The following is a 27,779-nucleotide window of genomic DNA, read 5'->3' as shown; positions in this document are numbered from 1 at the left end:
TCAGGAACAAACTTCTTTCATATCACTTTCATTTTTTAAGAATTTTTAATACCATTTAGGAGAGAAGATAAAATTGTAGTCAGTTTACAAATCCAGCTCTTGGTAGAGCAAAGTGATCTGGATTTGCAGATAAGAAGGTAATATAAAGCTAACCAACTTGTTAGATGCTGGTAATGTTCAAGAGGTGGTAAGGTCTTAATTTTAGGGGTGCTGTTATTCTTGTCAACCATATGAAAATATTCAGCCACTGATGTGTCCCCTATCAGAGTTATCTAAAAAAACCCCAGTAAACTCATTGAGATAAGAAACATCTGCAGGTTGCTTGAAAGACAAGGATAAATGGTGAAGGTACTGGTGAAGCTTTCCATCTTAAAAACTCAAGAATCAGTGAAGGAAAGGCCTGGCAAATCCCTTTCAGTCTGAGATAAGCAGAAAGTTACTGAAAGGTTTGGTTAAAATATGCATAAATCCACAGGGATTGGAGAACTGGATTTCCTGCAAATCTGTTAAACAGAACTAACCTAAAAATGCACAAACCAAAACATTATATAAGGGAAGATGGTGGGAAGGCTTTTGAAAAAGTGGATAACATGGCCATTTCTTCAAAAGTGACAGCAAAGGACATATGGTAACAGGATGAGATGTTGGGTGATTTGAGACCAAAAGGTTTTATTTATTGCTCAACTCTCCAAAAGCCAACAACTTTTAAACTCCTTTAAGGGCTTCTTTCCCACAGAACCACAAAATACAAATAAAAATAATTATTTTATATATATGTATACTGAGAATTCTTGATAACACACCTTAAAAGAAGGAAGTGAGAACTATCATAGGAAGTCTGAATGTAAACAAGGAAGCAGAAACAGATTTGTCTATGACTAAATATGGTGTCCTTAGACCTATTTATCAAGATTGTGCACAATAAAAAAGTAGACTCTCTTTGGGAAGAAGTAAACAACTAAAATTTTAAAATCCAGGTAATTTCAAAGCTTGAAAATTATATGGGTTGGATTTCTTGCCTCGGGATGTAGAAATAACTAAGCAACAGGACCTTACAGTCATGGCAGTAACAATTTGAAGTGATTTATCTTCAATGATTTTGAAGATAAGTCAAGGACTGCAGTTACACTCTATAAAGATCCTACAAAGATCCTATAAAGATCCTACAGCTCATCTGTTTGTGGATTGTTGGACTGAATGTCTTCAAGGGGAAGACAGTTGATGAGGCCCTGCTGACAGCTGACAGCTGTTCATTTTGGCCATGAGAAATTAAGCAGAATTCTTAAAATTGAGCTAGTGAGGGACAGATCAGAGGCAGGACCTGCAATAACTCCCTGGGAAACACTGACCACAGGATGCCTCATACAGCACAGCTTCTACAGTAAAAATAGTTAGGCAAGAGGAAAGGAAGGTGTTGGATTTCCACATTTTCAAAATTTAAAAGAAAAAGCTCAGAAATTACTGTGGATTAAACATTCAATGAAATACCTGCATGTCTCAAAACCTCAGAAACTTTAAGTTATAGTGTAAGAACAGAGATTTTTCAGATGGGCTAAAAAAAATTGTGAAAATGAATATACACTCCCTCACATTCTTCTCCCATTTCACCACATACTTGTGTGTGTACCAGACAGCACTTTAAAGACTTGCAAAGCTGTTGTCATTAATTTCATCTGGCAATAGACAGAGCCAAAAACAAACAGTTCCATACTATTAAGGCCTCCCACAATGGGAAATCTTACAGGGCTGAAAGGGTAGCACATTGTCACAGAGCTCAGCTGAAATAAGAAACTTGGCTGAAGGATGCTTTATACTTGAGGACAAAGCCATATTTGTAGGCTAATACAGAATGAGAATGGTGTGAGAAAATTTCTGAGATGAGTACTACATAAGAAAGAGATTAAGAAAGAAAAAAAAATTCAAGCCACTTCTTTACTTGGCCTTCCTTGAGATAAATAGGAAAATACTCTTTTCCTGTCATCTTTCTCTCTTTACCATCTGGGTAAAAAAAAAAAAAAAAGAATTCTTCACTCAATCTAATGTATATTTCTGTTTGCATTATGACAGCTGTCATCCATTTAGATTAACCCTTTTGAAAGTGGTTCTCAAATATTATTTAAAAATTTGTGATAATAAATCAAGAAATCCTTTCTTCTTTCAGCAACAGCAATCAGCAGCAATTGTATAAAAGCTTTCATCTGACCTTTTTGCACTTTGGAGAAACTGATATGGATGAACTTAAGGAAAAATGGAATAATTTCTAAAAACCATGTAATTCTAATGGAGAAATAGATACCTCAGCACAGGGAGTGAGAGAAAACAGACAAGCTAGTAATCTTCCAGGTGTGATTTGCTCAAAAACAACTTTAATAAAATAATATTTCTACCTGTGTATCTGTCTCAGTAGCAATTCAGTGTGTATTCTCTGTGGTGACTTTTCCTACTGGAAAGCCTCTTGAGATCCAAGCTGCTTTCCTGCCATCCTGAGTTGCACCAGGGACCTGGGGTGACAGAAATGTTCTGAGTGGACTTGACCATCGCACCAGTCCCAATAGCATCCCCTTGGATCTGCTGGGCTGCCCAGTACCTGCCCCTCTTGTGGAGTTCACTTCGTGCAGAAGGAAGAGAGGATATCCCTTTTGCTGTGAGACCCTACATGTGCAATGATGAAACCTGGAAGGTATCAAGCCTCATCCTTGAACTGCCCAGTCCTTTATCCTTAAAGCTTGCTAATTCTGGGACACCTTGACACCAGATGGAGAAATCCATCCCTTCACATTTCTAGAAATTAGTCAGAAGATGGAAACAGCGTCTTTAAATCCAAGTTATACTATTTTCTCACACAGAAGGCAGAAATTCAGCAAGGATTGAGCCCAACTTCCTAGTCATGCTATTTTTAACAGTAATATTGATTATTTACATATTGCACATACACTATTCACATACTACTTTTTTTAAATTTGTTGAAAGGCATAATACTTCCCTTAAGTGAATTGTATCATGTTAATGCTTTTGTGAATCTTGAATATCTTATTTTGCAATTTCTGCAGGTTCTAGCTATGTTTGGACTGGGGTTTTTTGTTGTCTAAAGAGAAAATTGTCTTTCATTTTGGTTTTGGGGTGGTTTTTCTTATTTAATGGAAGGTAAACAGCTTAGGAAGTGCCTGACCTCATGATCATGTGCCAGACAATATCTGGGGAGACTTATCAGCAGTAACGTTCCTGCAGAAAAGACAGTGTAAGAGAATGAGCATGGTGACTTTTCTAGGCGAAAGAAAAGAAAGAGGATTCTGAAACAAAAGGGAAAAGCTCCATACTTGGAGAAGGCATAGAAAAATATCAACTGAACAGAAAGTATCTGAAAGCAGCCAGGAATAAGCAAGAAGGAGAAGGGCTGTTATACCCAAATAAACTGTTGTGTCTTCCTACTCTGGCACATACATCCCTGACAGAAAAGGTGTGTCTAGCCAGAGACCTTCTTCTGTGCTTTTCATCCCAATTTGCTTCTCTGCAAAACCCAGAGTGACTAGGAGAAATTCTACAGTGTCTTAATAGACCAAGGAAATAAAAAGCTCTAGATGTGTGAGATCAAATTCAAGCCTCGAGGCTATGCCTCAAGCTCTTGTAGACTACTTGTAGACAGGCACACAGAAAAGGTGCAGACCAGTCTGACCTCTGTATGGTTTGCACCATGCAATTCTTACCTTCATTGAACAAAAGCAAAAGGAATTTATCTCAGATTACACAGATAATGCTTATCTCGCTGGAGTTCTGCCGAATTGGCTACTGTATTCATACTTTCTGGGTCAGCATAGCATCAACAAGGGAAAATTCTCTCAGGCCACTGGAACTGATTTATACCCACAAGAATGTGGATTTTGACTTTTTCCTTTATGCTACTTCCCCTTTACAGTAATTTTTAAAGGTTTTTTCCTGTAATGTTCTTGGGCTTCATGTGCCTGAAACTGCAAAGGCAAATACAACTGACTTCAAAGGCCAGTCCAACAGCAGTTGTGGCTTGCATGGTACGGGTTTGGCCTGCTGAGCTCATGAAAGCAAAGTTTCATCTGTTTTGTGGATTGGGCTCCTGACCTGCCATAAAAATAAATGCTATCTTCTCCTGTTATTAAATGGTAGGCTGTTTCTCGTTACTACTGTGGTATATGCCTCTCTTCCATATGCCTGTCATTAAAAATAATAAATTGGGTTCCCTTATCTCATGGAGATCTCTTATTTTGCCCTCCTGTTTTGGTATCCTGTTCACTTCCACATAGTCTTGCCGACAGACTCACACAGTTTGGATTAAATCAAAATGCAGCAGCCTTTTTCCCCCTGCTGCAGAGACACAAGCAGTTCACACCTTCATCTGATGCTCCACTTAACCAGCAGCACTTTCTGAATGCACAAGGGAAGCAAGACAAAAAATTCTACCCAATATAAGAGGAAATTAATCTGTGTACAAAAATCATATTCCCATTACATTTCAACATTGTTGAAACATTAATTGATTGTTTAGCATGCTGCCATTTTGTGCTGCTTTGTTATTTAATTCTGTGTGTATTTTGCCCATGCCATGAAACTGCAAGTGTCCATTTGTACCATGCAGTAGCTGACCAGGATCTTGAGTATTTTGGAGATTGAACACTTTATTATAACAGTGTTGCTGTTCTGATGAGTAATCAATTATCACCAATATATTCAGCACAGTCACTTCATTTGCATACTGCTGATACTTAATAACAGTCTTGGTCTGCCAAATTAAATCCTTATGCTTCCTCCACTGAGTGATACACTTTGCAGTGATTGCATCCCAAGACACAGAATTATTTTTCTGCCCAGCTCTTCAGCAGGTAATTGCATCAAAATCAGCAAACCTCCTTCTATTTATATAAGTAAATTAATTACAGTAATTCTCTTTAGTGAAGGATGAGAATTCACAGGTTTTGTTCCATTAGAGATGCACTTTGTCCTATCCTACTCCAAGCACCTAAAACACCCCACTGGCTCTACACTGTTAACACCCATTGCAAATGGTACTCATCCAACGGCACTTTCTGTCTTGAGGATTAGTGCCTTTTTTATCCTTTTGTTATGATTAGTTTAATTCATTTGTCCTAAATTATTCTTCTGTTGAAAAAGCCAGTTTTTAAAGTCCCGAGTTTCTCCCTGTTAGAAAAAGCTCACTATGCTACATTTCAGACTACTTTTTTTTTCCAAAGCAGCATCAAACTATGAAAAGCAAAACCTCTCAAGATATACTAGTGACTACTGTGATCATCTTTTTCTTTCACACTAGCCACCACAATGTCATTTTCTTGTCAGGAATTACACTGTGTCTGAAGTTCTGCTAGTCTAACACATGAAGATGTGCTGAGAAGTTGTACTGATGAACAAGATGTGAATTCATTAGACGTGTGTGTCTTCTGAGATGCTCTCCAGGAATGTGTCTCAACCATACCATAGCCACTTAGACTCTTTGAAAAAAAAGAGCAACTAATGGACCAAACCAGATGACATTGCTCAGTGGTTTTCCCTTACAATCAACTAAAAATTTGCCAGACAGCTAATGTTTATTCATTACTTTCATTTTCACATATTGTTTTCTTGCTCATAACTCTACTTGTGTGTGTATTAAGGGTGTTTCATATATGACCCCTAAGTTCAGCCCTACTACTATCCAGTGTAAGCACTGCTCCTCTTAATTGTAATCCTGCTGCTATTAACTGTAATATTCATAGAAGCTGGCCTAGTCACAATTACATGGAGAGTCATTTGGAAAATATATAAATTAATTTTATCAGTGGTTTTAGCTCTGTTTATATTGAATTCATCTGCTGAACATCTCTTTACATTCCCTCCATGGCATTTCCATGCATTGTTCCAATCTCTCCCCAGTGTTCAACTAGAAGGACAATGGGAGAAAGTAGTTCCACATTTCCATCTATCTGTACACAAATGGACTCAGCCTGTGCATTCTTTCTTTTCTTATTTTTACCCCCCAAAAGAGCTCCCAGGGCAGGAAAGAAATGCTGGATCAGGCCTGTCCATAGTTGTGTGTTCCCCAGCATCCCACAGAGGGATGTTGTTGCTATTATTTTAACAGCAGATCTCTGCTGTTGTTTCTATTTTAATGGCAGATTTTAAAGCTTCCGCTGACATTGGTACAGACCCTGAAGCTCAGCTAGAGAATCAGAGGTGGTGAGCAGATGGTGATACAAAGGAGGAATGTTGTATCTATAAATATTCTGATGAAATTCATATCCAGTGTTGCACACAAGAGCCAACAAACTATACTAAACTCTTAATATAGGGTTTAAATTAGTCTTAAGTGGTAAATGGGTTCTTAATCTGGATTCCCTGACAGGAATCAGGGGGTGTAACTATTTATGTCAAACCACTGAAAAAAATTATCCAAGGTTAATTGTGTATTAATTATCATTTTAAAATGTTACCATTTACCAAATAAGGAGTAATGTTTAATTCTGGGTGTTCAGAGCTCCCAATGCAGTCCAAGAGAAGGGGGCAGTAGCTGAGGCACAGCAATGAAATTCTCCTGGATAGTTTGTTACAGTCAGAATTACGGTAATGTTACAGTACATGAACTGAATGTGCAGTAACTCAAATTTCCTTCTGGAAAAATGAAGTGCCATACCCTTTAAACCAAGGTGCCAAACAGGTCTGCAAATCACCCCATGGATTCACACAGACTGTGTGAATCTGCAGTCTGTAAACTGGCAGTTTTGAGGTTTGATGTTCTGTTTATACCTTCAGGTTCTGTTTGTGAATGGTGATATACTGATTTTTGTTAGCTACCTCCTTATATGTATTTTGGGAAATGAGAGGAAATGTTTAAAATGCCTATGTCAGGAACAAAAGGGCACAGAGAATCAGTGCCTCTAAACAGCATGTGCATAAGCTTTCTGCAGTTGGGTTTGTTTCCTAAAGTGGCACTCAGATCTGAAAGCTGAAGAATGAAGCTATACAAATGACAAAAAATGTGTGAAAGTGCGGAACATTATTTTTCATCATCTTTTCATAAGTACATAAAATAACTCTAGCCTAAAGCATCTCTTTTGAACACTGGCTTATAAAAGTAAGGGGATAGATTGCCTGTGTATATATCAAACACTTTAGCTGTATTTCTTAGGAAATTAGGTTCACAGAAGGCCAGCAGTTGGTAAATTTTCCTTTTCCCCCTAATATTCTCACCCACTGATCCAAATTGACTCACTGGTCAGCTTCAAACAACTTTGACAGAGGGATAGCAGTCTCAAATGAATTACATTTCTACCCATTTTGTGAAAATCAAGAACAAATTAGCACCTTCACTTAACACTGACTACTTGCTCTATGTGCTCACCCCAGCAGAACATCCTCAGGCAGGAGCCACATGGACGAAACGTTTGCCTGCACCTGGGATCATCTGAGATATCCAGAGAAATGTATGGGGAGCTGAAAATGTTGGTAAACAACAGGATATAGTCATTGGGGAAGATGCAGGAGGAACTGACATTTCTGGTGACATCAGAACATGATGCAAATCATTTGTCCAGCTGCTTGCAAGAGGCTTGTTTCCTTCACAGAAATACCCTTTAAAAGTCATCAATAGTTCATGGCCCAGAGGAAGAGCAAAACTAGGCTTTTGGGGTGGAAAATGCTTACAAAATCTTCCTGAAGTGCTGGTATGTGCTCGTTCATATTTTATTTTACAATATCTAAATAATGACATCTCACCTGTGCTCTGCAAATTACTTCTAGTAAAATAGCAGCACCAGTGTGCAAGAAGACAGAACAAGAAATAAAGATTACCTCTCTTCTGCATAACTTGCCTGCAACTGAAGTCCAGAAATTGAGTAATAGCAAAACAGCTTTGCCCAGCTTTTACCACAGGTTGCTAGCCAGAAAGAAAGATAATTTCTCACCTAACAGCTCAGTGCTCTATCATTCCCATTCTTCATGTTGGGTCTAAGAGCTGTTTGTGCAGTGACTTTATCGAGCTCTATAAGATGACAGGGGGTCTGCAGTTGATCTCAATCACCTCTAGCACAATGTAAAGGTAACCTGTTATGGCTAGATTAGATCTTTCAATTATGGTCATGCATGCCAATACCATACTTTAAAATTCAATACTACCTTGGAAGTCATGTAAATAATTTAAGCACACTTTTTTTTTCCTCTACCCATTTTCAAGTGCAGTTTAGGCTTTTAGGTTCAAGTAAATCTGGTGTATTTTCCAGCTACCAGTGACTTCAGTGAGACTTCTTTTCTGAATAAGATCATATAAGGGATCACAGTTTAATTTTGTTTGACATTCTGTCTTTTGTTGCCACCGTAAAAGTTGGTTTAATAAATACTGTGATTTCTGAATGGACTTACCTAAAGTTCCAACATCAGAACTGCTAAATGTGCAAAACAAGATCATGCATGAGGGAAATAAAATTGAAGTCCCAGTGAAGTTCCATGGCAAGCAACAAAAGGACTTGACAGTTTTACACTGAAATGAAAATGCAGGATGAAAATAAAGAACCTGATTCCTCACCTCACAACTAAAATAATTTCAATATATGCTATTTTAATAGCTATTTCTGCTTGAAACAACATACTTTAAAGATGAAAAATTACATTCCTCTCTGAAGGGACTGTCCCTTACTAAAGTTACACATCACATCTAGTGCTTCTATAATTGAAGTATTAAAGAAATATACTTTACTCCGTATTTTCTATTGTTTATTTTGTGCCACAGACAGAACTCTGTGCAGTTTCCATTTCCCCTACAATTAGGCGCTGCTCCTACAAACACATAAATGTGAGCTCACCTTTCCTGCTGGGAGGGATCTGGATGGGAGACTCGCTGCAATAAAGGACATGAATATATTTTGGCAGGATCAGGGCCTCAGATAGCAAGGAGGAAACGGGCTAACAGAAACCACCTTTGCAAACATAAAAAAGGGAAAGATCCCGTGAACAGAAATTAAAGTTTTATACACTTCTAAGTGCCAGCCAGAGTATTTAAAAGGAGAAGAAACCAGAGGACATCAGAACTGATCTTTTTTTAAAATCCAAGTTGAGAGTGTCCCTTTAAGGATTTATGGCATGGCACAGCCCAGGGTTTGCTTCATTTGGCTTTGACTAAACCATTGTTTTCTTCTGCCAAGAGATTCAGGGTCTGAAAGTGCAGCTTTTTCTTCCTCACAGCTGTTTGCTCACACATTATCAAATATTTTCCCTCCAGCTTTTGCCCTTGCCTTGCTCACGGGATGTAAATGATGCAGGAATTTCGGCTGCTCTGCTTCAGTTTAGCAGAGTGATAATCTTAGGGAAACGCCTGCAATCTGTCTTTCATTAAAAGAGTTTTTTGCACTTCTGTTTTAACACAGCGTGTTTTTTGAATTGCCCTTTTAAAAGAAGATTTCACATCAACTTTTGCCTGGAGGGAAACCCATGCTGCCACAAATATATCTGCTGGATAAAGGGGAATGCTCTTGTTGAATGATTCTCACCAAAGACAGCAGACAGTTCTGCCATCAAGTCCTGAATATTACCTACTTGCTGCAAACTTAATTGGACAAATCTACACATAAAACAATGCTTCTCCCATGAAAAAACAGGTGTGAAAATTCCATTGTAAAATGAAAGTAGCTTTCTTTACCAAGCACATGAAACCTTGTGCAGAGCACAATTCTCTTATTTTTAGCCATCAAATGTAACACCAGTATCTAACACTTGTTGCCATTAAAAAAATGTAAGTGCAAAATAGGAACAGAGAACACTGGTATTTCTAAAATACTTAAAATATGTTAAATGTTTAAATAGAGTGTCTTAGTGTCCCCAGGAAAAGATTATAGTACATTCCTATACAAAAATCATATAAAAATATTAGTATTATATAGAACATGTAATACATATTAAAATAATAATTTATGCATAATATATACATGTACAAATTAGAAATCTATCTAGAGGAAGAGACTTATACAAGCACACAATGTGGAGAAAGTATATAGCAAGTAAAATGGGATTTAAACTCTGTCCAATATTAAACAGTCACTTTTTCTGAGCCTGTAAGAGTAGCAGGAATGCCTTCACTGAAAAAAAAAAATCTTTAGTTCTTGAACAAAAGAAATCCTAGAACAAAAGCAAAAAAAGAGAGGGAGAACTCCTTTCTCTATATTGGGTATAAGTCATTCTCACTGTTATGCTTTTGTTTAAATACAGTAATAGTATGGGCTAGAGTTCTCAGCTGCTGGCTGAATTTGGCCCCAAATAGGTGTCTAAAGACTCTTCTGAAGAAAAACAAAAACCCAGATATTTTAAACTAACTTTTGAAAGTCATGTCCTCATAAAAAACCTATCTTTTTTTATCTGTGTCAGGGTAGTCAAAATGTAATTGAAGAAAATGAGAATGTTAAATCTCTAGTTTGGTAAATCTCTTGCGCAAGGAACTCAGTCTGAACTGACTTATTCCTGTGCTTTCCTTATTAAATCAGGATGCATTTTGAGCCAATAATTCAAATTGGGAATCCTGATTTTTTTAATTGCTCTACAAACTCTGCAAACTAGGCCTCTAGCTTCAGATTCCTCTGCCCTCCCAAATGAGAAATTACTGCTTTCTTTCCCTTGATTGTTGTTAAGATATACAAGACTAAAGAGGGTTTTTCCCAGCATCTTAGACAAGGAGGAAACATAGCTCAGGAATTTCTGAACTATTTTTTTTTCCACAAAATATCCCTTTATAAATGGACATCTCACCTATGTGATTGTGCATTGAATTGTGCATTGAAAATAATCTTCAGGACCTCTGTTCTATTTCACAAAACTCTACTTTTATTATTTCTTTATTCTTCATTTAGGGTTTCCCCTGTACTGAGATCTGATTTCCTACTCTAATGTCATTGACTGTTCTTTTGAATTTATTATTAAATTATGTCAAACTCAGACCACAAGTAAAATAAAGACAAATCCTGGTTGAAGTTCCCGTTTCCCTTATGATGGAGATATCAGGGAGAGTTAGGAGCATTTGACCTGCTGTCCCCAAAGAAGCAATTCTGGCATAGGCAATGAAAATCACATCTTAATGTGTACCTGGGAAAAAATTTAGCTAACCGCAGTGTAAAGAGTTGCTGTGCATGTAGTCTTATTAAAGAAGGGTGACTGACCAGCAACACCTTCAAATTCAAAATATTGCTCTTTGTGCAGCTGCAAAGTCCTGAAGCCCCAGATGTGAATTGATGCTCTGCTCTACTGTTAAATGTGAGCAAAGGACAGCACTGGGCTGTCACCGAGAGTCACCAGGCAAAGTATGTGCAACAGCCCAAGTGCAGACAATGATTCACCTCCTGCTTTGGAAAAATACCCTGATTTACAGGAGAAAATTCACAGCTCAGACAAGTCTAAAATAATACAACTGGTAATGTGGAATCAAGAAAAAAGGAAGCAGAAATGGGGCAGGGGGTTCTGAGATGACTAAAAAAAGGAACCCTTAATTTGCAGGGAACAAAGTCAAAATAAGTAGTATACACTTCATTAGATGACCATAATAGTAAGCTTTTCCTTCCCATTTGTCTGTGTAAGTGCTACAACAAATAGCAATTATCTGAGATGTAATTATTTATACTTCAACTCAAGACTGTCAAGCATCTTCATGAATACTCAGTAACGCTTTGAATATTTACAAATAAAATGACTGAGGGTCAGTTCACAAATACATATTCTCATTCAACAGCAAATAATTCTAAGAAACCATTGCTACTATTCATAAGTCTTCATTTAAGTTCGGGGGTCCTAGCCAAACTTACACTTCAAGAAACTTTTTCTGCTGTGCAGAAAGGCTGGTCCCTCTTCCTTCCAGCTATGTCCCCAGGAGAAACACACAAACAAACAAAATAACAAGTACAAATTTTGAGTAGAGGGGGAGGGCTGAATTATCTGAAGTACTTGATTATTATAAATTGAGTTAAATTATGTCCTTAAGAATACGAAATGTACTATGCATAATTAAATAGCAATTAGAAATTGCCTCTAGGTATACCTATAGAATAAATAACTACACTCACTGCAATAATGACTAACATAGTCCCTCTGGCATGTAAAAGACTTCTGCATACTGACAATTTAAATATTAATACTATAAAGCACTGAAATTTATGATGTTTATATTCAACAAAAACCCATCACATTCAGCCAATGCAACTGTGCAATGAAATAGACTGAGCTCCATGGGTAACATCTATTGAATACAAAAAGGCCAAAGACCTGAATTAAGTAGCAAAAGTTGCAAACATGATTTTAAATATTATTCTAAAAAAAACTTCAAGAGAAAATATTTCCTCTAGAAGAGTCTTTACAATTGTTCCTGAAATTCCAAACTTCTTTGTATTAAACCATGGAGAACAAAGACCCTGGGAAGAAACCATGCCCTTTTTCATGAAAGCTTCTGCTTATTTGAGAGGTTTTCCCTTTCCTCTCTCTTACGTATCTAAACTAAAACAAATTATTACATTAACTCATATAATATCCGAAATTGTCTACAAAAACCATTTTGAACAGTATATTTTGTGTATAGGAACCATGCTATTCATTATACTGGGGGGAAAAAAAACAATACGGGAAGGTACCCAGATGCAGAGAGAAAGTCTGAAAATAGTTTCTAATTTCTTCTCATGCTGAGAGCAGCCAGTGGGTAGGAAATGAAGCCCTGAACCTCTCCCTTTCCCACCTCATTCTCCTCTTTCTTCCCAACGGTGATCTCTCTCTCTCTGGTTTTCTATCAGTTTCCTGGTTTTCTACTCCTTTGCCACTATTAACTCATCTCTTCCTGATTTCACCGTCGTTGCATTCCCAGGAGGATAATGTACACCTGTGACTCAACAAGAACACAGCAGTGACTCAGTTCATCCCCTGGTGCATCGTGTCCACTGTCCCAGCCAAGTGAGCCCCTCAGACCGATACAGGGCACCCAGTCCTCATCCAGCTAAGCTGCAGCACCATTATTCTTGCTGTGCTGTTTTTCTAGCATTTCTCAGCCCAAGGACGAGTCAGCAGCTACAGAAGCCTATGGACATTCCAGTGTCTGAGAGCACAGCCAGGAGCAGGGCATCTGACATTGCAACAGAACAGAGGCAAAAAATGCCCCAGACATTTTCCACCCCCTTTTGGGGCTGAATTGCTTTTCTGTGGAAGGCTGTAACCACACTGTATTACTTTCTTATGTGCCCTGTATGTACTCAGTCCAACCTCTTTTCATTTTTCTCTAAATCAATTATTCCAGAATTACCTTGGATAAATGATGCTCAGCACCTTAATGTAACTTGAGCAAACAGTCTGAAATGCTTTTATTAACCCACCAATTCACAATCGAATCTTTCATTCTGAGAAGCAGACTGAGGTGCTTTTTTTTTTCTTTCCTGAAGCCACGTTATATGGCTGTATTTTCACAAAAGCTATTAATTATTGTCCATTTCTGTAAGGGCACACTTCTAGGCACTTCCACAGCTGCCCTCCCTTTCCCCAGCTCAGGCACAATTTCCTGAGTTAAGGAGTAAACAGAATTACACTGTACAGAATAATCCAAGCAGTCTCTAATGGGGCAGTGTGGGCGTTCTGCTGCTCCGTCAGCGTTGCAGGGACTGCATAACAGCACTGTGATGTTACAGTTCTTCTATGGGTAACACTCCCAAGCATTGAAGTGAATAATGTGACTGCCTTGCCACTAGGCAGATGGAGACTTTGCTAGGCTTGTTTGATGGCAAATTAAGGCTTTTTATTTTATTTGTTCCAAATAGCTTGGCACAGAAAACCCCCAAATCCTACGATAATAAATCTTCTATTTATCTTTTAAATTCTGAAGCAAAATAAAAACCATTAGGCACCCACAGTCATGGGCTGTATTCTACATTTTCCTAGTCTCCTAAAACCTTCTGGCATAAAAAAAGATTAAGCTTTATGAAGCAAAATAATAACTTCTCAGTGTAAAAATAACAGCCTCATTGCCTTGTATGGAGCACTGTATTATTGTATTACACAATGAAATGGCAGGAGCACTTAGAAATTGCAAAGACATGCATAATCCAGAAACCTGCGTCTGATCCAACCTGTTTTCACACTATCAGGCATTTGCACTAAATCTGAAGAGCAAACATGATCCAGCTATAGCATAAAATGATCACGCAGGTATTAACCTCACTGTCATGTATTTAATTCCTACAGACTGACACGGTATTGCAGGAGACGAAAAAGAAATCCCCCTACATAAGTCAAAATTATTCCCATCATAACTGTTGTGCTGAGGGGGAGGCTACTTTCTGGCTATCTCTGCCTGTTTAGGGCATCTCAGAGCAAAAATCAAGCAAGAGGTCAAGATCACCATGGCAATTACACATTCTTAACACCACTGAAAATAAGGTCACAGAAGCTGCACCCTCGAAAATCAGCACCATATAGTCCTTTGAAATGAAAGTACTTGGCATGTTGGAGAATCAGGCCCTCCTTTATCAGTGTGCTTCCACACAGCCTTCACGCTAGGATACATCCGCTAAAAATTTAGTATTGCCAATCCCAATTCCTGCACAGTATTTAATTACAAGTTAAGACGGCAGCAGAGTCCAGCACAACCTCAAGGCTGAACTTTGCTTTTAAAAAAGCCAGTGGGATTGTTTCCATTAAGTCTGAGAAGGTATAAGGGAATACGTATTAAGGGAATACTCAACAGGTCTTCTACTAATTTTTCACCCTGGTGACAAAGCCTGCTTAAAGCACAATAAAAATTCATTTGCATTTTTTCTGTGCAAAGTGCAAAGCTGAAAGGGGGTGCTGACAGGGCAACACTGGGATAATTTCTTCATCAAAGAAAGTGATTCCTATAAAAGTTATTAAATGTGATTACAATAACATTGAATAACTGACCTTTCAATAGGATCCTCAGAACAGGATTGAGGAAAATCCAGTGTGGCAATTAGGTGGAAAAAAAAAAAAAACTCTATCTGTGAATATTCCCAATTCTATTCCCAAGGTCCCTTCTTCCTCAGCAAACTCAAGACTTAACAGAATTTACAGGAGTTTTAGGGGTAAACCAAGAAGAACCTATTTTTAAAGCCTCCCTAAACCACACATCATATGTACCATACATTTCTAAATGTTATAATATCTTCTTCTTGGAATTATTTTCTCTGCATAGGCATCCACACAGATGCTGGTATTGTAAGATATCAGCACTTCTGGTATCTTATTTAGGGATATTGCTATTACTAATGCAGCTTCTTAAGAAGCCTATGGTGCACGGTTCTTCACTCTTATTAAAAGCAAAGACACTCTGGTTTCTCTAATTTTCTCCTTGGTTTTGGGAGAGATTTCTGATCAGGGAGTTCTCTATTTCCTGAAGCTCCTAAAAGCTGAAGCTTGGGTTTGTTACTTCATTGGTCATGCAAAAATGTCAGTGTTAGCCAAGAGTGCATCCAGTCCCTGAGTGAAGTCAAAGAACTGTAAGTCATTCATAACTATTCTGTGTGCCCTGGCTCACTGATTTTAAAACAATTTTTGCTGTGGCTGCATTCATATTAATTTGCTGATTATTAATATGATTTGTGTCAGCTTTTAACCAGTTGGTTAAGTACTCTTTAGAAACTCTAAATTGGTTCTTTTAAAGGTGGTTGGCAATAATTTCTTCCCAAGCTGCTTTCCAAGAGCTACTCATGTGGATATAGCTGAAAATGCCCATTTAACAGTACAGGAAGATTTCTTTCCCAAAATGCAAAAGCTTTGAGAAGAATGAACAGGTGCAGTGGCAGTGAAGTGAAGCCATCTACTGTGACAGGGACTGAGCTCTATCATGCAAGAGTTTAGCTGAAGTCTTTTTTAAATTATATTTATATATATGTAATTAACCAAGAAAATCCAGCTTACAAGAAATTAAAATTTCATTAAATCCTGTAGAATTTGCGAAAGAACTTTGACTTTTAGAAAAAGAAAAATCCAGAAGCAGTTTTGATTGTCCAAATGCAGTATTTGAGTATTATATAAATAAAAATTACTTATTCTTTATTTGCTAATTCAATCATTTATTTTAAAACTACTTTTTAATTAATTGAAACAAGGGGGCTTGGGTTCTATTTCTAAAATGGTTGCACAACTTAAAAACATTGGGTAGTTTGATGATACAAAAATAAATGCTTAAAGACTGGCCAAACCCTAAGTTTTCCTGATTATCCATAACAGAAAAACAAAAAAAAAAAAAAAGAGCTTTTACTAAGCTAATCCAAGTGAATCGTCACCATCTTCACTGCATTTGCAAACACACAGCAAATATTGGACAACCCACTGTCACAGAGGTCTGACTCAGACAATCCTTTCACCGTCTTCACAATACTCTCAGATCAATAACTCAATTAAGCAAAGGGTGTATGAAAATATTATGGTAAATATTATTGTAACAAGTGTTTTTACCACTTCTTGGATTGATTTACTGATTCATTGTTTTCTGACCTTGAAGAATATGCAATTAAAAGATGCCCCTGGCAAGAAAATTGCTGCTACAATTTGAATCGGCACCACATTTCTTCCCAGTTTTAAAAATTCTTAATCTGCTTTCAAAGATATTTCATCCCACTTTACCATACCACTATGTTATCTTTCCCTAGCACTTCCCACCAGAGCACAGTACAGCTTTTAACACAGGAAATGCAATGGGGTTGTATTTTGCCACAGCAAATGTTTTGCAGGTGTAAATGGTGCAATCCTTACCTATTTTCAACTGTCTTGGAAATAAGCAGCAGAAAGCTGTACCTTTGGCGTTTTTTCCCGCTCTGGAAACAAAAATATCTTAGCATTGCTGCGCACTACTCTCCATCAGAGGAAACTGCAGTTCTAATAAAAAGCTATAGAAGCAAAATCTTTCAATGCCCTGCTATGCAGAGCTGCTCTGGACAGGATTAGGAACTGGAGCACTGGGAAGATCCCATTTGCCTGCATTTTCCCTACACCCAGGTGCACACTGCTGCTCTTCCAAGTGAAGCCACACATTGTCAGTCTGTCCCAGGCTGACAGACACTGTCCATATGTGTGTATAGCCACGATGCCTTTTCTGTCAGGATTTAAACAGAATGTCCCATCCCATTACTGCAAAGGAATTGCACTATTTAGGAGGATGTCAGAGAACTAAGAGTTATCCTAAAATCCTGTCATTCCATCAACAGGCATTAGCACACACATCCTCTCTGGGAAACTCTGTTGATCACAGGTTTAGAAAATTTAAGCTTCTTTCATTGAATTTGATTTTGCATCACCAGTGTAAACTACAGATCTCAATATGGACACTTGGGGTGATTTAAATCACACTTGAATGCATTTTACTAATTTTACAAAAAGGGCAATGTAAATGCCATCTGATCCTGTCTCCGTACATCCAGGAATTATTTGAATACTCTCAGACTGATTTTAGTGCATTATTTAAACTATTGTAACCTTATTATTAGATCAGAAGGCTGGAAAACGAAAACGTTGGGGAAAAAAAGTTTTGTTCTTTGAAGACCTGAGACTGCAAGCAAAAATTCATACAGGAATCCAATGGATCACAATAGGAACAGTGATCTGTGTGAATAGAATTGCCTCAAATGGCACCGACTGTGTTGTAAAACAATGCAAATGCTCTTTCCTGAATGCAGAGCCCTTGGAAGGCACCTTTCAACTTTTCCATCTGAAAAAAGCATCAGTTTTCCTTAAAGACAGATACGGATAAAGCAGGACGCTTCTGCCTGAGGAGAGGCTAGCTGGGCTGATATTTGATATAAGTGCTCAGTCCCAAATGGGAGGAGGGAGCAGTGATTGATGGTTCGTAAGGAATTACTTGACTTTTGCTTGTAACAGAAGCTTTTTGGATTCTCCCAAAGTTCTTGTCAAAGACAAGAAACATCTTTTGAAAGAGCATCTTTCCTCTTACCAGCAGATGGAATAAACCTGTGTTAAAAATGCTGCAGATCTAAAATACTTACAAAAGAAAGGAAGAAGTTGTTTGACACGCTGCCCATTTTCTAATGCTCTGCTGCTCTGTAAGGTTTGTCTCTACTATTCTATTACCTGCCCTCTTAATACAGAGTGAGTAATTCACCCCTCTGCAGGAAGAGTTTCACAAAGCCAGCAGCAGGAGTTCCCCAATTCAGTAAGACACATATTACCACAGGGACAAATCCTTCTCCATCTCCTCGGGCTCCAAGGTCAGAGTTGTATGAACTTGACTAAGACAACCCTTTCCCAAGCCCCCACAGGTCTCAGCTCTCCTGGCTCTCATCTGGACAGCTCCATCTGCCTCCTGCGATTGTCTCCTCTGGGAAAGACAAGAGCATTAGCTCTGCTGCTGGAATATGCAGGGAGCAGAGGTATTGGGAGGGGCAGTTTTTCGCGTTTCCTTCCATCGGGTACACGAGGGAGCAACGGATCCGAGCTCCGTATCCCGCCTTAAAGAGGCAAACTGATGATCCAACAGGTGGAATGAATTCATACAATCCCAGTCACACACAAATTTGTTAGAAAGACTTCTCATCAATAACCCCCAGTCCCAAGGCAAAGGCAAAGCTGATACTCTCTGTCTTACATCTCGTTGTCACGGAGCACTGCTCATCTGCGAGCCTCAAGGATCATGCAAAGGACGATGTACACCCATGTGCCCTACCTCGGGGAAGAGACGAGAAAAAGTGCTCTGCCAGCTCTTGAAATCCTAGCCCCATCCTCCGAGCACTCAAACAGAAGCTGAAGTGAGAAACCGAATTAAGTCATTCCCTATTCACGGATTTAACAGCCACTGCTCAAAGAACGGACTTCATCAATATGAGCATTCAGAAGCAAGGGTATTTAAAAAAAATAGTAGAAGGGTCAATCGCATTTTCTCCTGCTCTTAAAATCCCTTTACCTCTCCGGAGGGCGAGCGGGCTGCGTGGCTCCCGCACTCCTGCCGGTGAAAGGGGTTTGCCCGTGGGCGAGGAGGAGCAGGAACCCCTCGGTGGAGCAGGGTAGGGATGGGCATCGATGCAGCCTCCCAGGAGACACAGGAGAACAACATGCAGCGCTAAAAGAGCTGAAGGTTTTACTCTTGTCAGCCACTGAAGGCTTTGTCAAACGCCCGGATCTTAATCTTACGGATAAACATATGTAATAAACACATTGTGCGTCTTAAAATGTGTGCCGTGGTGTTTTCTCTCTTTGCAGACGCTCACAGTAGCTCGCCAGGGTAGATTCAGATAAACACAGGCAACGAATAATTAAACTCTCAACGATGCCTCTTTTTCTTTTGCTTAATTTGTTGTTTGGGGTTGTTTGTTCGTTTTCAGATGGTTTGGGGTTTGTATTTTTGTATAACCGATTTGTGCACTTTTAATATATTTAACCAAAAATACCGATGGGATGGATGTGCACTGGCAGTACAACTCGTTTACAAAATCGCTTGTGTGTTTCTAAGCGAGGAAAAGGACGGTCCCAAAGCCGAAAAATTCTATTTAGCCGCCGCACCGTTTTGTTCTGCTTCTGAAGCGCCTGTGCTCGTCTCGCCGTGAAGAGACCCTGACCGCCTAAAGGAGCAGCCGTGCTTCTGTGAAGGCAAACGCGCCTACGGAGACACGTTCCACCCACCCATTCCAAAAAAATTAAAGTCTTAAACTTTCGACGGGGAAAGAAGCGCGCTCGGCTCTGCCTCGGTCTGTCCCCGCGCCCTTGGGGTGGCGAAGGGAAGGGCCGACGAATGGCACCGCCGTAAACGACGGTAAACAATACATACATCAAGGGAGGCAACGCCTGGGGCCCCCGTGACCTTTCCGCTGCTCAGGTTAAATCTATAAATACCCAGAAGACATCCGAGCCCATTGTTTTGCTGCCCTCTGAAACCGAACCTGCCAAGGGGACGGAGGGGCGTCCCGCCACCCTCGTCCTCCTCCTCTGGCCTCTCTGCGGCGAGAGCAGAGTGCCGGGGGAGGATGCGGGGAGCGCGGCCGTGGGCGGCGGCGGAGCACAGGGGAGGCTTTCCGGAGCCCCTGGGCGAGCTCTGCCTGCCCCGGGCCTGCCGCGGCCCCACGCAGGCGTGTCCCGAGTGGACAGGGTGGGGGAGAGAAGGTGCGAGCCGCTGTAATCCCGAATTCTTTTTCACATCTTCGTGATTGAACCCGCACACGATTAAAATCCAGATTTATCCCCCTTTTAAATGAGTCTCGTAAAAAAAGCACATTAACTCTGGCGACAAGATTCATGGCTGAGACATAAATAACTCGGATGTTCGGGAGATATTTTTTACAAACCTGGGGGGTTTATCCGCTTGCTTTTCTCACCTTTGCCCACGCCACACCCCGACCCGCCACCTCCCAGCCTGCCACCTCGCTTCTCCCAGGAAGATGCGGCCCCGCAGGGAGGGGAGGCCTCTCGGGGAGACACGGGCTTGCCAATATCATCACCGAAGAGTCTGGGCACGGCTGTAAAATGGCACGTAAGGGGTCAGGGATTCCACCAAAATGGGGAAACACGAAGCGCTGCCTCCCAGGCACTCCCAAAAGATGCATTTTGTTCACGTCGAGCACAGATCCGCACCGAAGGCGGCGAAGCCCCGACGCAGGGGGTGAAGCGGGGCAGCCCTGCCGCCTCCCCCCCTCCCCCCCCACCGGAGGACGTGTCCCGCGCGTGGGAGAGAAATCCCCATTCCGCCTGCACGGAAAAGATGTGGGAAAAGGAGAGACAAGCCTTACTCTACCCTTGGCCGCGTTTAGCTCCCCTCGGCGAATGGTTTTCAGACCCTCCCGCACTGAAATGGAGGGAATTTAAGCAAAAAGGTCGATAAATGGGGCTAAACCGATTCATGTTATCCCACGAAAATCAACACCTAATTTCGCAGCGCGCACTGTACTACTTGCGGCCTCTCCGCAAGCACCGCCGTCCCAGCAATCCCGCCAGCAGAAGGAACAGCGCGTCGCTACTCCGGGGGCAGCGGCTTTGAGTGGTGAACCTTTGGGACGCTATAAAAATTCCCTTTTCTAATTTTTTTTTTTTTTTGCTGTATCGCTGCAGATTTGGCAAGTTTAAAATACGTTAGGTGCAAAGTTTGTTCTTAATTAGGTCTTGTAAAGATGGAATTTGGTGGTCATTATAGAGCCGCTAATCAATTTTCACCCAGCAGCAAAAGTACACCGCGGAGGAATTAGGTTTAATGAAGTGACTGTGCAAATTACAGTCGCGGACTTTATTTAAAGTCTATCAACCTCCTAAAAATGATTTCTCAAACTGTTCTTGATTTCCTTTGCTTTATGAAAAACATCACGTTTACTTTCTGAGGTTTCAGGCACTAGCAGCCATTCTCTCCCGCTCTCCAATCTGGCGCTGGGAGAGTTTTCCAATTTTCCAATTCGAATTCATGGAGAAATGGACAAATTAAAATTTTAGACCGCACAAAAATATATTCTATGGCGGCTAAAAACGTGTGAAAAAATGGTTCTTTAAAAACAAAGTAAAATAAATTTAAAAAAAAAAAACTGTTGGAAAAAAAAAAGACCGATGCACGGATTGTTCTGTTATTAGAAAGCGGATTTTTGTCGTTTGGTCTCGTATTTATCCTTTGGAACGGGGAAGCCTCTGAAACCCTTAGCTGTTTTTTGACTGGTTTATCGCTGCTGTCCCCTCTCTTTTATGCCCGTCCCTCTGCTGAAAGAAACGACCCTGGCTGCAGGTTTTACCTACTTCTCCTTAAGATCCGCACCGAGAAAGGCTGCTGCTGTTAAAAGCAAATTGAAATGCAGTTCCTTGAAGAGCATAGGGGTGAGGTCTTCATGGTCTTTAGCTCCCTTCAAAAACACTTGAAATATTTTTTTTACAGCAAATATTTTTGATACCTTGATCTATAATTCTTTCTCTCGTTTCCCCTCCCCTTCTGTTTTTGTTTTGTTTTGTTGTTTTGTTTTATTTTGTTCTGTTTTACTCTGAGTTTTGCGCCGCTCATGCTCATTGATAGCTCAGGGAACGTCACGCAAAATAAATAAAAACAAAATTTAAAAGGTGTTTGCTGTTCCAAGCGCAGCGGAATGAACTTGGCACGAGCGGAGAATATTTCTGCCCTTTTTCTTAGGGGTTGCATAAAGAAATTGTTCGACCTCTTTGCCCCATCCGAACATTAAAAGTGAAGAGCAATCACAAAAAATTCCCTCTCTCCTCACACTATAATTGTGAGAAATCCCTTGTTAAGGCCCTGGAGAGCGGGGCGTAGGGCCCAGCGCGTTTTTCACCCTCGGGATGGTCGCGGATCCGCGGCTGCCTTTGAGGGACCGTCGTTTTAGGCCGGAGAGAAAGGGCCGGGGGGACAAGAGGAGACCGAGGTTTTGGCTTGAGCCAAATGATAACTGCGAGCTACTGCATAATTTTTAAATAAAAATCAATAAACAAGAGTTTAAAATTAAAAACACAGACGCCAGGAGGGAAGTGTCGCGCTCCCTCTCCCCTAGCCCCGTCCCGCCGGCCTTGGGGCCGCGGGCTCGGCGCTGCTCCCTACGCCGCCGCTCCCGGGAGGAGCTAGGCTGGGGAGCGGGCCTGGACTCCTCGGAGTGCCCCTTGCCCGCTGAGATGCTCATCCCTGCCGGCAGTGTTTTCCCTGTGGAGAGGGTAAGTGCTCATCCGTGTCCCCCCGCGCCTCCGCCGCGGCTTGTGCGCTCCGTCCCAGGATCGGAGCGAGGCCGCTCCGCCGGGACCCGGCGGGTCCGATCCCGGGAGAAGGATCCCGAGCTGCGGGGGTTTAGAGCGGGTCCCCATCGCTCCGAGGAGCCGGCGATCCTCGCCTCGGAGCAGTCCTGATCCTGGATGCCCACATCCTCCTCCTACACCGAAACCTCCGCTTAGGGCGGCACTGTCTGCGCGGGGAAGACACGGGGGTTGGCCGGTGACTCGGAAAAGAGGAGAGGGGTGCATCTCGCACCCCAGTCCTTTGCCCCCGACCCACCCGACAGCTCCACCATCGGGGCTCGGGAAACCCTGGGGCAGAACGAAACGCGTGTCCGAGGCACCCGGGAAGGATTACCGCGATCGACAGGCACGGAGAGGGAGGAGGGAAGAAGAAAAAGGAAGCAGAGGGGACACACCGTCCCTCACGGGAGATCATGGAGCTATGGGAGGGAGGGAAGAGACACAGTGAGTAAGAAAAAAGTCCACGTAAAATGAAAGCAAAACAAAACAAAAAAAAAAAAGTCAAAGAAATCTCCGCAAAATTCCCTCTTCCTTTTTCTCTACTCCCAGTCTAGGATGTTTTCCGGGACGCGCTGCCCGGCGGGCAGTTCCCGGCAAGACTCGGAGGCGAGCGGCTGGGAGGGAGCGGGGCAGGAGAGGGGGTCCAGAAGAGAAAGGAATCGCACTAACCGGGGTTGAGGTCCAGGCACTGAGTCGGGTCTTCATTGTCCCCCAGCTGGCCATTGGGGCTGAGGCTTTCCATGGACAAATCCAGCCCCTTGTCCTCCCAGTCTCGCAGTTTCCTCTTTTTATTTGTCCCGATCAAGGCTTCTACCGAGAAAGCGTGCGCTCGGGAGCTGAGGGCCACCGCCGATCTTCGCCTCTCACTCATCTTATCCCCCAGCCCAGACCCTTGGGCAGAGGAGCGACCAGTGGCTGGGAGCGCACAGCTCGGGGACCAGAGGCAGAGCCTCTTGCCTCTTTCTCCCCCCCCCACCCCTCCCCAGCTGCACCCCCAGAAGAACCAGCCCTCAGTCTCCTGAAGGCACTACATGAGGCTGCAGATACTCCGCAGGCAGAGCCAGGAGGGTGTGCTCAGCCCAGGTCCCAGCACTTGCTCAGAGGGGCTGCAGGCTGGATTTCCTTTTTTTTTTTTTTTTTCTTCTCCCCTTTCCTTCTGTCTCTCTCTGATTGATCCAAACTTCTGGGATTTTTTTTTCTCCAAGAGTTAGGCAGGCTGCGTGCGCCTGTCAAGGAAAAAAAAAAAAAGGGAAAAAAAAAATGTCCCCGGCCAATAGGAGGGAGAGCTCGGGAGAGACCCAAAAGCTGCGACCCAATAGGGAGGAGAGGGAGACTCGGGCTTGAGGGAGAGGAATTTTGGCCATCTGAGTCCTGGAACACCGGCCGGGAGAATTAACTGTTTGAAGAACGGGGAGCCAGTAGGAAACCCATAACTCTAAAAGCAGAGAGGTAACAACTCCCGCACTGCTCTCCACCGCACCCAGCTTCCCAAACGCTGCTGCTGGCTAAACCCCACGCAAAGTACCCGAGAGGTGCTTTACAACCCAGCAATGCCGGATGAGGGGGTGTTTTTAAAGCTTCATTTATGCCATGTATTACTTGCCCTTGCCGGCGGAATCGGTGTTTGGCAGAAGCAGAAGCAACGTCTCGAGGTGGTTGAAATTTCACTTCAAAACGATGCGTGTCCGTGGAGCGGCGGGGCTGAGCGGGCGGCGTGGGCTGCCAGGGAGACCCAGACACCCCCGGGCATGGGGAGCACCTTCTCTCTGGAAAGGGTTTTTTATATATATATATAAATAATTGTCCCCCTTTCCCGCTTCTTTTTGTCACTGTAGCTACAGCGAAAACAAACCCGCTAGGTACAGATCCCGGCTGGTTGCCTGGATAATATTCAGCATTTTATTTCTGCTCTCTTGTTCACTCTGCCCTGACATCCTCCCGGCTGAGGCGGGTCCGCAGCTGCTCCCACGCCCCTCGGTCACGCGTGGCGCGGGGGGGCTCGCAGTGAAGAGCAACAAGGGCTGCCTTTGAGAAGGTGACAGAAGCGTGTGTTTTCATTAGCTGATGGGACCCCGGAAAAATAGGTGAAGTCAAGCGAAACACTGTACAGGGAACACACAGCGGGGAAAGCCGCCGGGGGTTAATTCGATACAAGTTCAAAATAAAATATAAATAATTAGAAACTACGGGAAAGAATTAACATGGACCGAGCCACGGTGCAAAAGCGGGCGAAGAGACACAGAGATTTATCAGGAAGGGGTTTTTTTTTTTGTCTGTTGTTTCTCTGGTGCTCCCCAAAGGTGCAGAGCTGCTTAGGGCAGCACTGCGGGAGAATGAGGTTTTTCATAGAAGATTTTTTTTTCTGTGGGGCTGCAAACAAGTGAAAGGGGCACATGTTGGAGTGTAGGGGAAAAAGACACTTCCTTTTGCTCCCAGAGTAAATCCACCGTGCCCATGTCAGCCCTTCAGCCCTCTCTCGCGGGCCTAAAGCGCCGGCTGACAACAGCCCGCTCACACGCACTGAAACGGATTTCAGATGAAAAGTGGGATAGAAGCCATTTCTTCGGCAAATCCCGGGAAAGCTAAGCCCTGGTATCTAGGCCGAGGAGCAGGTTTTGTACGCCTCCATCACCCGCCCTACACCCCTCATCCCCCTCCCCGTCGCTCCTTTCCCCTCCCCTCTAGTACACCTCCTTGACAGGTCACTCTCCGCGGGCTCAGCGACGGGCACAGCGGCGCTGCCACACGGGATGTCGTGTATCCCCACCCCGGCACTGCCCGCCCCGCCGGGAGCCCTGCCGGGGCAGGAGCAGCAACAAGAAGGGAGCGACCGAAGCAGGGGCTTGGAGGAAGCCGACAGCGGGAGCGGGGACCCGGAGAAGGGCACATATGTTTCCAGCGGGTCCCCCGGCTGTGTGTCCTTCCCCCAGGAGAAGGAATGTCTCAAAAAAAAAAAAAAAAAAAAGACAAAAAACCGCCTCAAAAACCAACAAACCCACAAAAAAATCCAACAAAAAACACTACAACAATTCCTTTCCCTATTTCTGAAAGCCTCGGAAACACTTGCCTGGGAGACAGACGCCGAGGAAGGCTTTTAAAGAAGCTGGAAGGAGATTTTAGCGAAAGAGCCTAAGAAAACAGTGGATTATTTATAGCGCTTTAGTGAAAAGAAATGGTGCTGGAAAGGCAGGGGGATTAAACAATTAAAACCAATTTTGGGAACTGATGTAAGAACTCAGAAATACGTTTTCCGCAGCGTTAAGTGTGGTGTTACTGGTGGACAGTTTAAAGCAGCCCCGACCCCTTTTGGGTCTCTTACCTTGGGGCGCTCTCCCGTGCCACCCGAGGTCTGCACGCTCTGTCCGAGCACTCCGCGCCCGGCTCTGACAGCCGAGCACAGCCTCTGCAGGAACGACAAGAAACACAGCGCAGTTTCCAAGCCAATACGGCCCCTAATTGTCAAACCTCAGCGAGCAGACCCTTTTGCCAGGGACGGGAGAGCAGCTCCCCGCGGTGCCGCACACGGCTCCCGGGACCGAGGGGCTCACGGCCGCCGGTGATTGCTCCTCTCCCTCCTCCCTGGCCTTATCCTGGTGCCGAGGAGGTTTAGGACAGCTCGCCCTCCCTCTGCTCGGCCGCGCCGGGAGGTGCAAAAGCGGTAAACACAAAGACATTGCTGCTCCGCCGTGCGAGCGGAGAGAGAGGGCAGACCCTGCAGCGACCTTGCGGCCCCACAAGGATGTATCGGGCGAAAGGGGAGGGATGAGGGGGGCGGGGGGGACAGAGAGCCAACGCTGCCCCCTCGCAGGGTTCGCTGCCCCCTGCTCTGAGAAGCGCATCCAGAGAAAGCGCCCTCTCCCCGAGCCGGGGGATGGGATTTCGGTTGAGCCTTTGCACCAAAATGTGACCGAGCAAAACGCATCGGCGCTGCGCCGCCGGCACCCGGTGCCCGTGGCTCCTCTCAACCACAGCCGCACCGAGGCCGGGGTCCCCTCTCCCCGCTGCGAGCGGTGTAAACCTCGAGTCTACCAGAGGCCTGGGCTTAATCTGGATTCAGATCCGACTCCGACCCCCGGCCGCCAGAGATGAATGCGTTCCTTTGCCTGGTCTTTATTCCAGACTCTTACTCGCAGGGGTAGCTCCCATTAAATCCAGGAAACTGCTCCCTGGAATAAAGTGGCAGGAGCAAGGGTCGCAGGGCCAGGCCTCGGGGTTTATAAAGAAATCATTCACTTCTGCTTTCCAGTTGTCGCAGAGCGAGCCTGAAAAATATTTGTTTATACATGGAAATATTTGGGGGAAAAAAGAGAAATAAGGGGAGCCGGCTGCTGGGCGGGAGTGCTGTCCAGATGTGTTGTTCGCAGGGGCTGGGCCAGTTTCAAACCCTGCTTCACAGCGAGAAAAACCTTTCCGAAGGTCCTTCATCCAGATCTAGCCCGCGGATTTATCATTCTTTCTCTTTTTTAAAAGTTAGTAAATGAAAACAACGTTAAAAGCAGTCAGCGGGTGCGGGTTGAAGGCTGTCTGATAACGTGAGCGAGTGATTTACTGGGCTTTAATAACGCGTCGATTATCTTTTAAAACGGATCGGAGTATTTCGAGGCTGGCTCTCTAGTAAGAGGCAGGTTTAAAGCAAACACAAGTCGCCGCTTGGAAACACGAGCGAGGTGATGTTCCCGTGCTGCGCAGGGTCAGTTATTGTGACTGCGGAAAAAAATACGCCTGCAATTCATTTTTATGGTCTGCACAAACGGTATTGTTGCGCATATTAACTAATTCATAATTATACCCCTATTATGCTGTCGATTCGTTCCCCCTCCCCTTCCCCTAGTTTTCTAAGGCTTTGAGAATTGAACCACCGCAAAATATTTACAGTCTCAAGTGTTTTTAAATGGGCTTTGTTTGTGTTTTACAGAATAAAAATCTCTATTAGCGTTTAAACAAACACCATGCCAGTCTCTTAAGCCTTCCAGATGTTTGCAATAAAATGTCAGGTTTTGCCTTTGGGACTCGAAATAAAATTTAACTACCTTCACCCTGTAATTATTCTCTTAGCTCTCCCTTCCTAAATTTATCTGCTTTCTATCAGG

The 27,779-nt window shown here is 42.9% G+C and overlaps 1 protein-coding gene across 1 annotated transcript in view; it reads right to left on the bottom strand.

Moving 5' to 3' along the window:
* The window catches only part of TBX15 (T-box transcription factor 15), a 90,160-nt gene extending 66,270 nt beyond the window's left edge, over positions 1–23,890 (bottom strand). The window contains exon 1 of the mRNA XM_085069694.1: positions 23,359–23,890. Coding sequence (XP_084925820.1) covers positions 23,359–23,560 — 202 coding nt within the window. The 5' untranslated portion in view covers positions 23,561–23,890. The remainder of the gene's footprint in view (positions 1–23,358) is intronic.
* Between the last annotated feature and the right edge of the window lie 3,889 nt (positions 23,891–27,779).

Source organism: Lichenostomus cassidix, chromosome 1 (assembly GCF_008360975.1).
Source record: "Lichenostomus cassidix isolate B80296 chromosome 1, HeHo_3.0, whole genome shotgun sequence".
Classification (NCBI taxonomy): domain Eukaryota; kingdom Metazoa; phylum Chordata; class Aves; order Passeriformes; family Meliphagidae; genus Lichenostomus; species Lichenostomus cassidix.
Note: the sequence above shows the minus strand (reverse complement) of the source record. Positions and strands in the feature narration are given on the sequence as shown.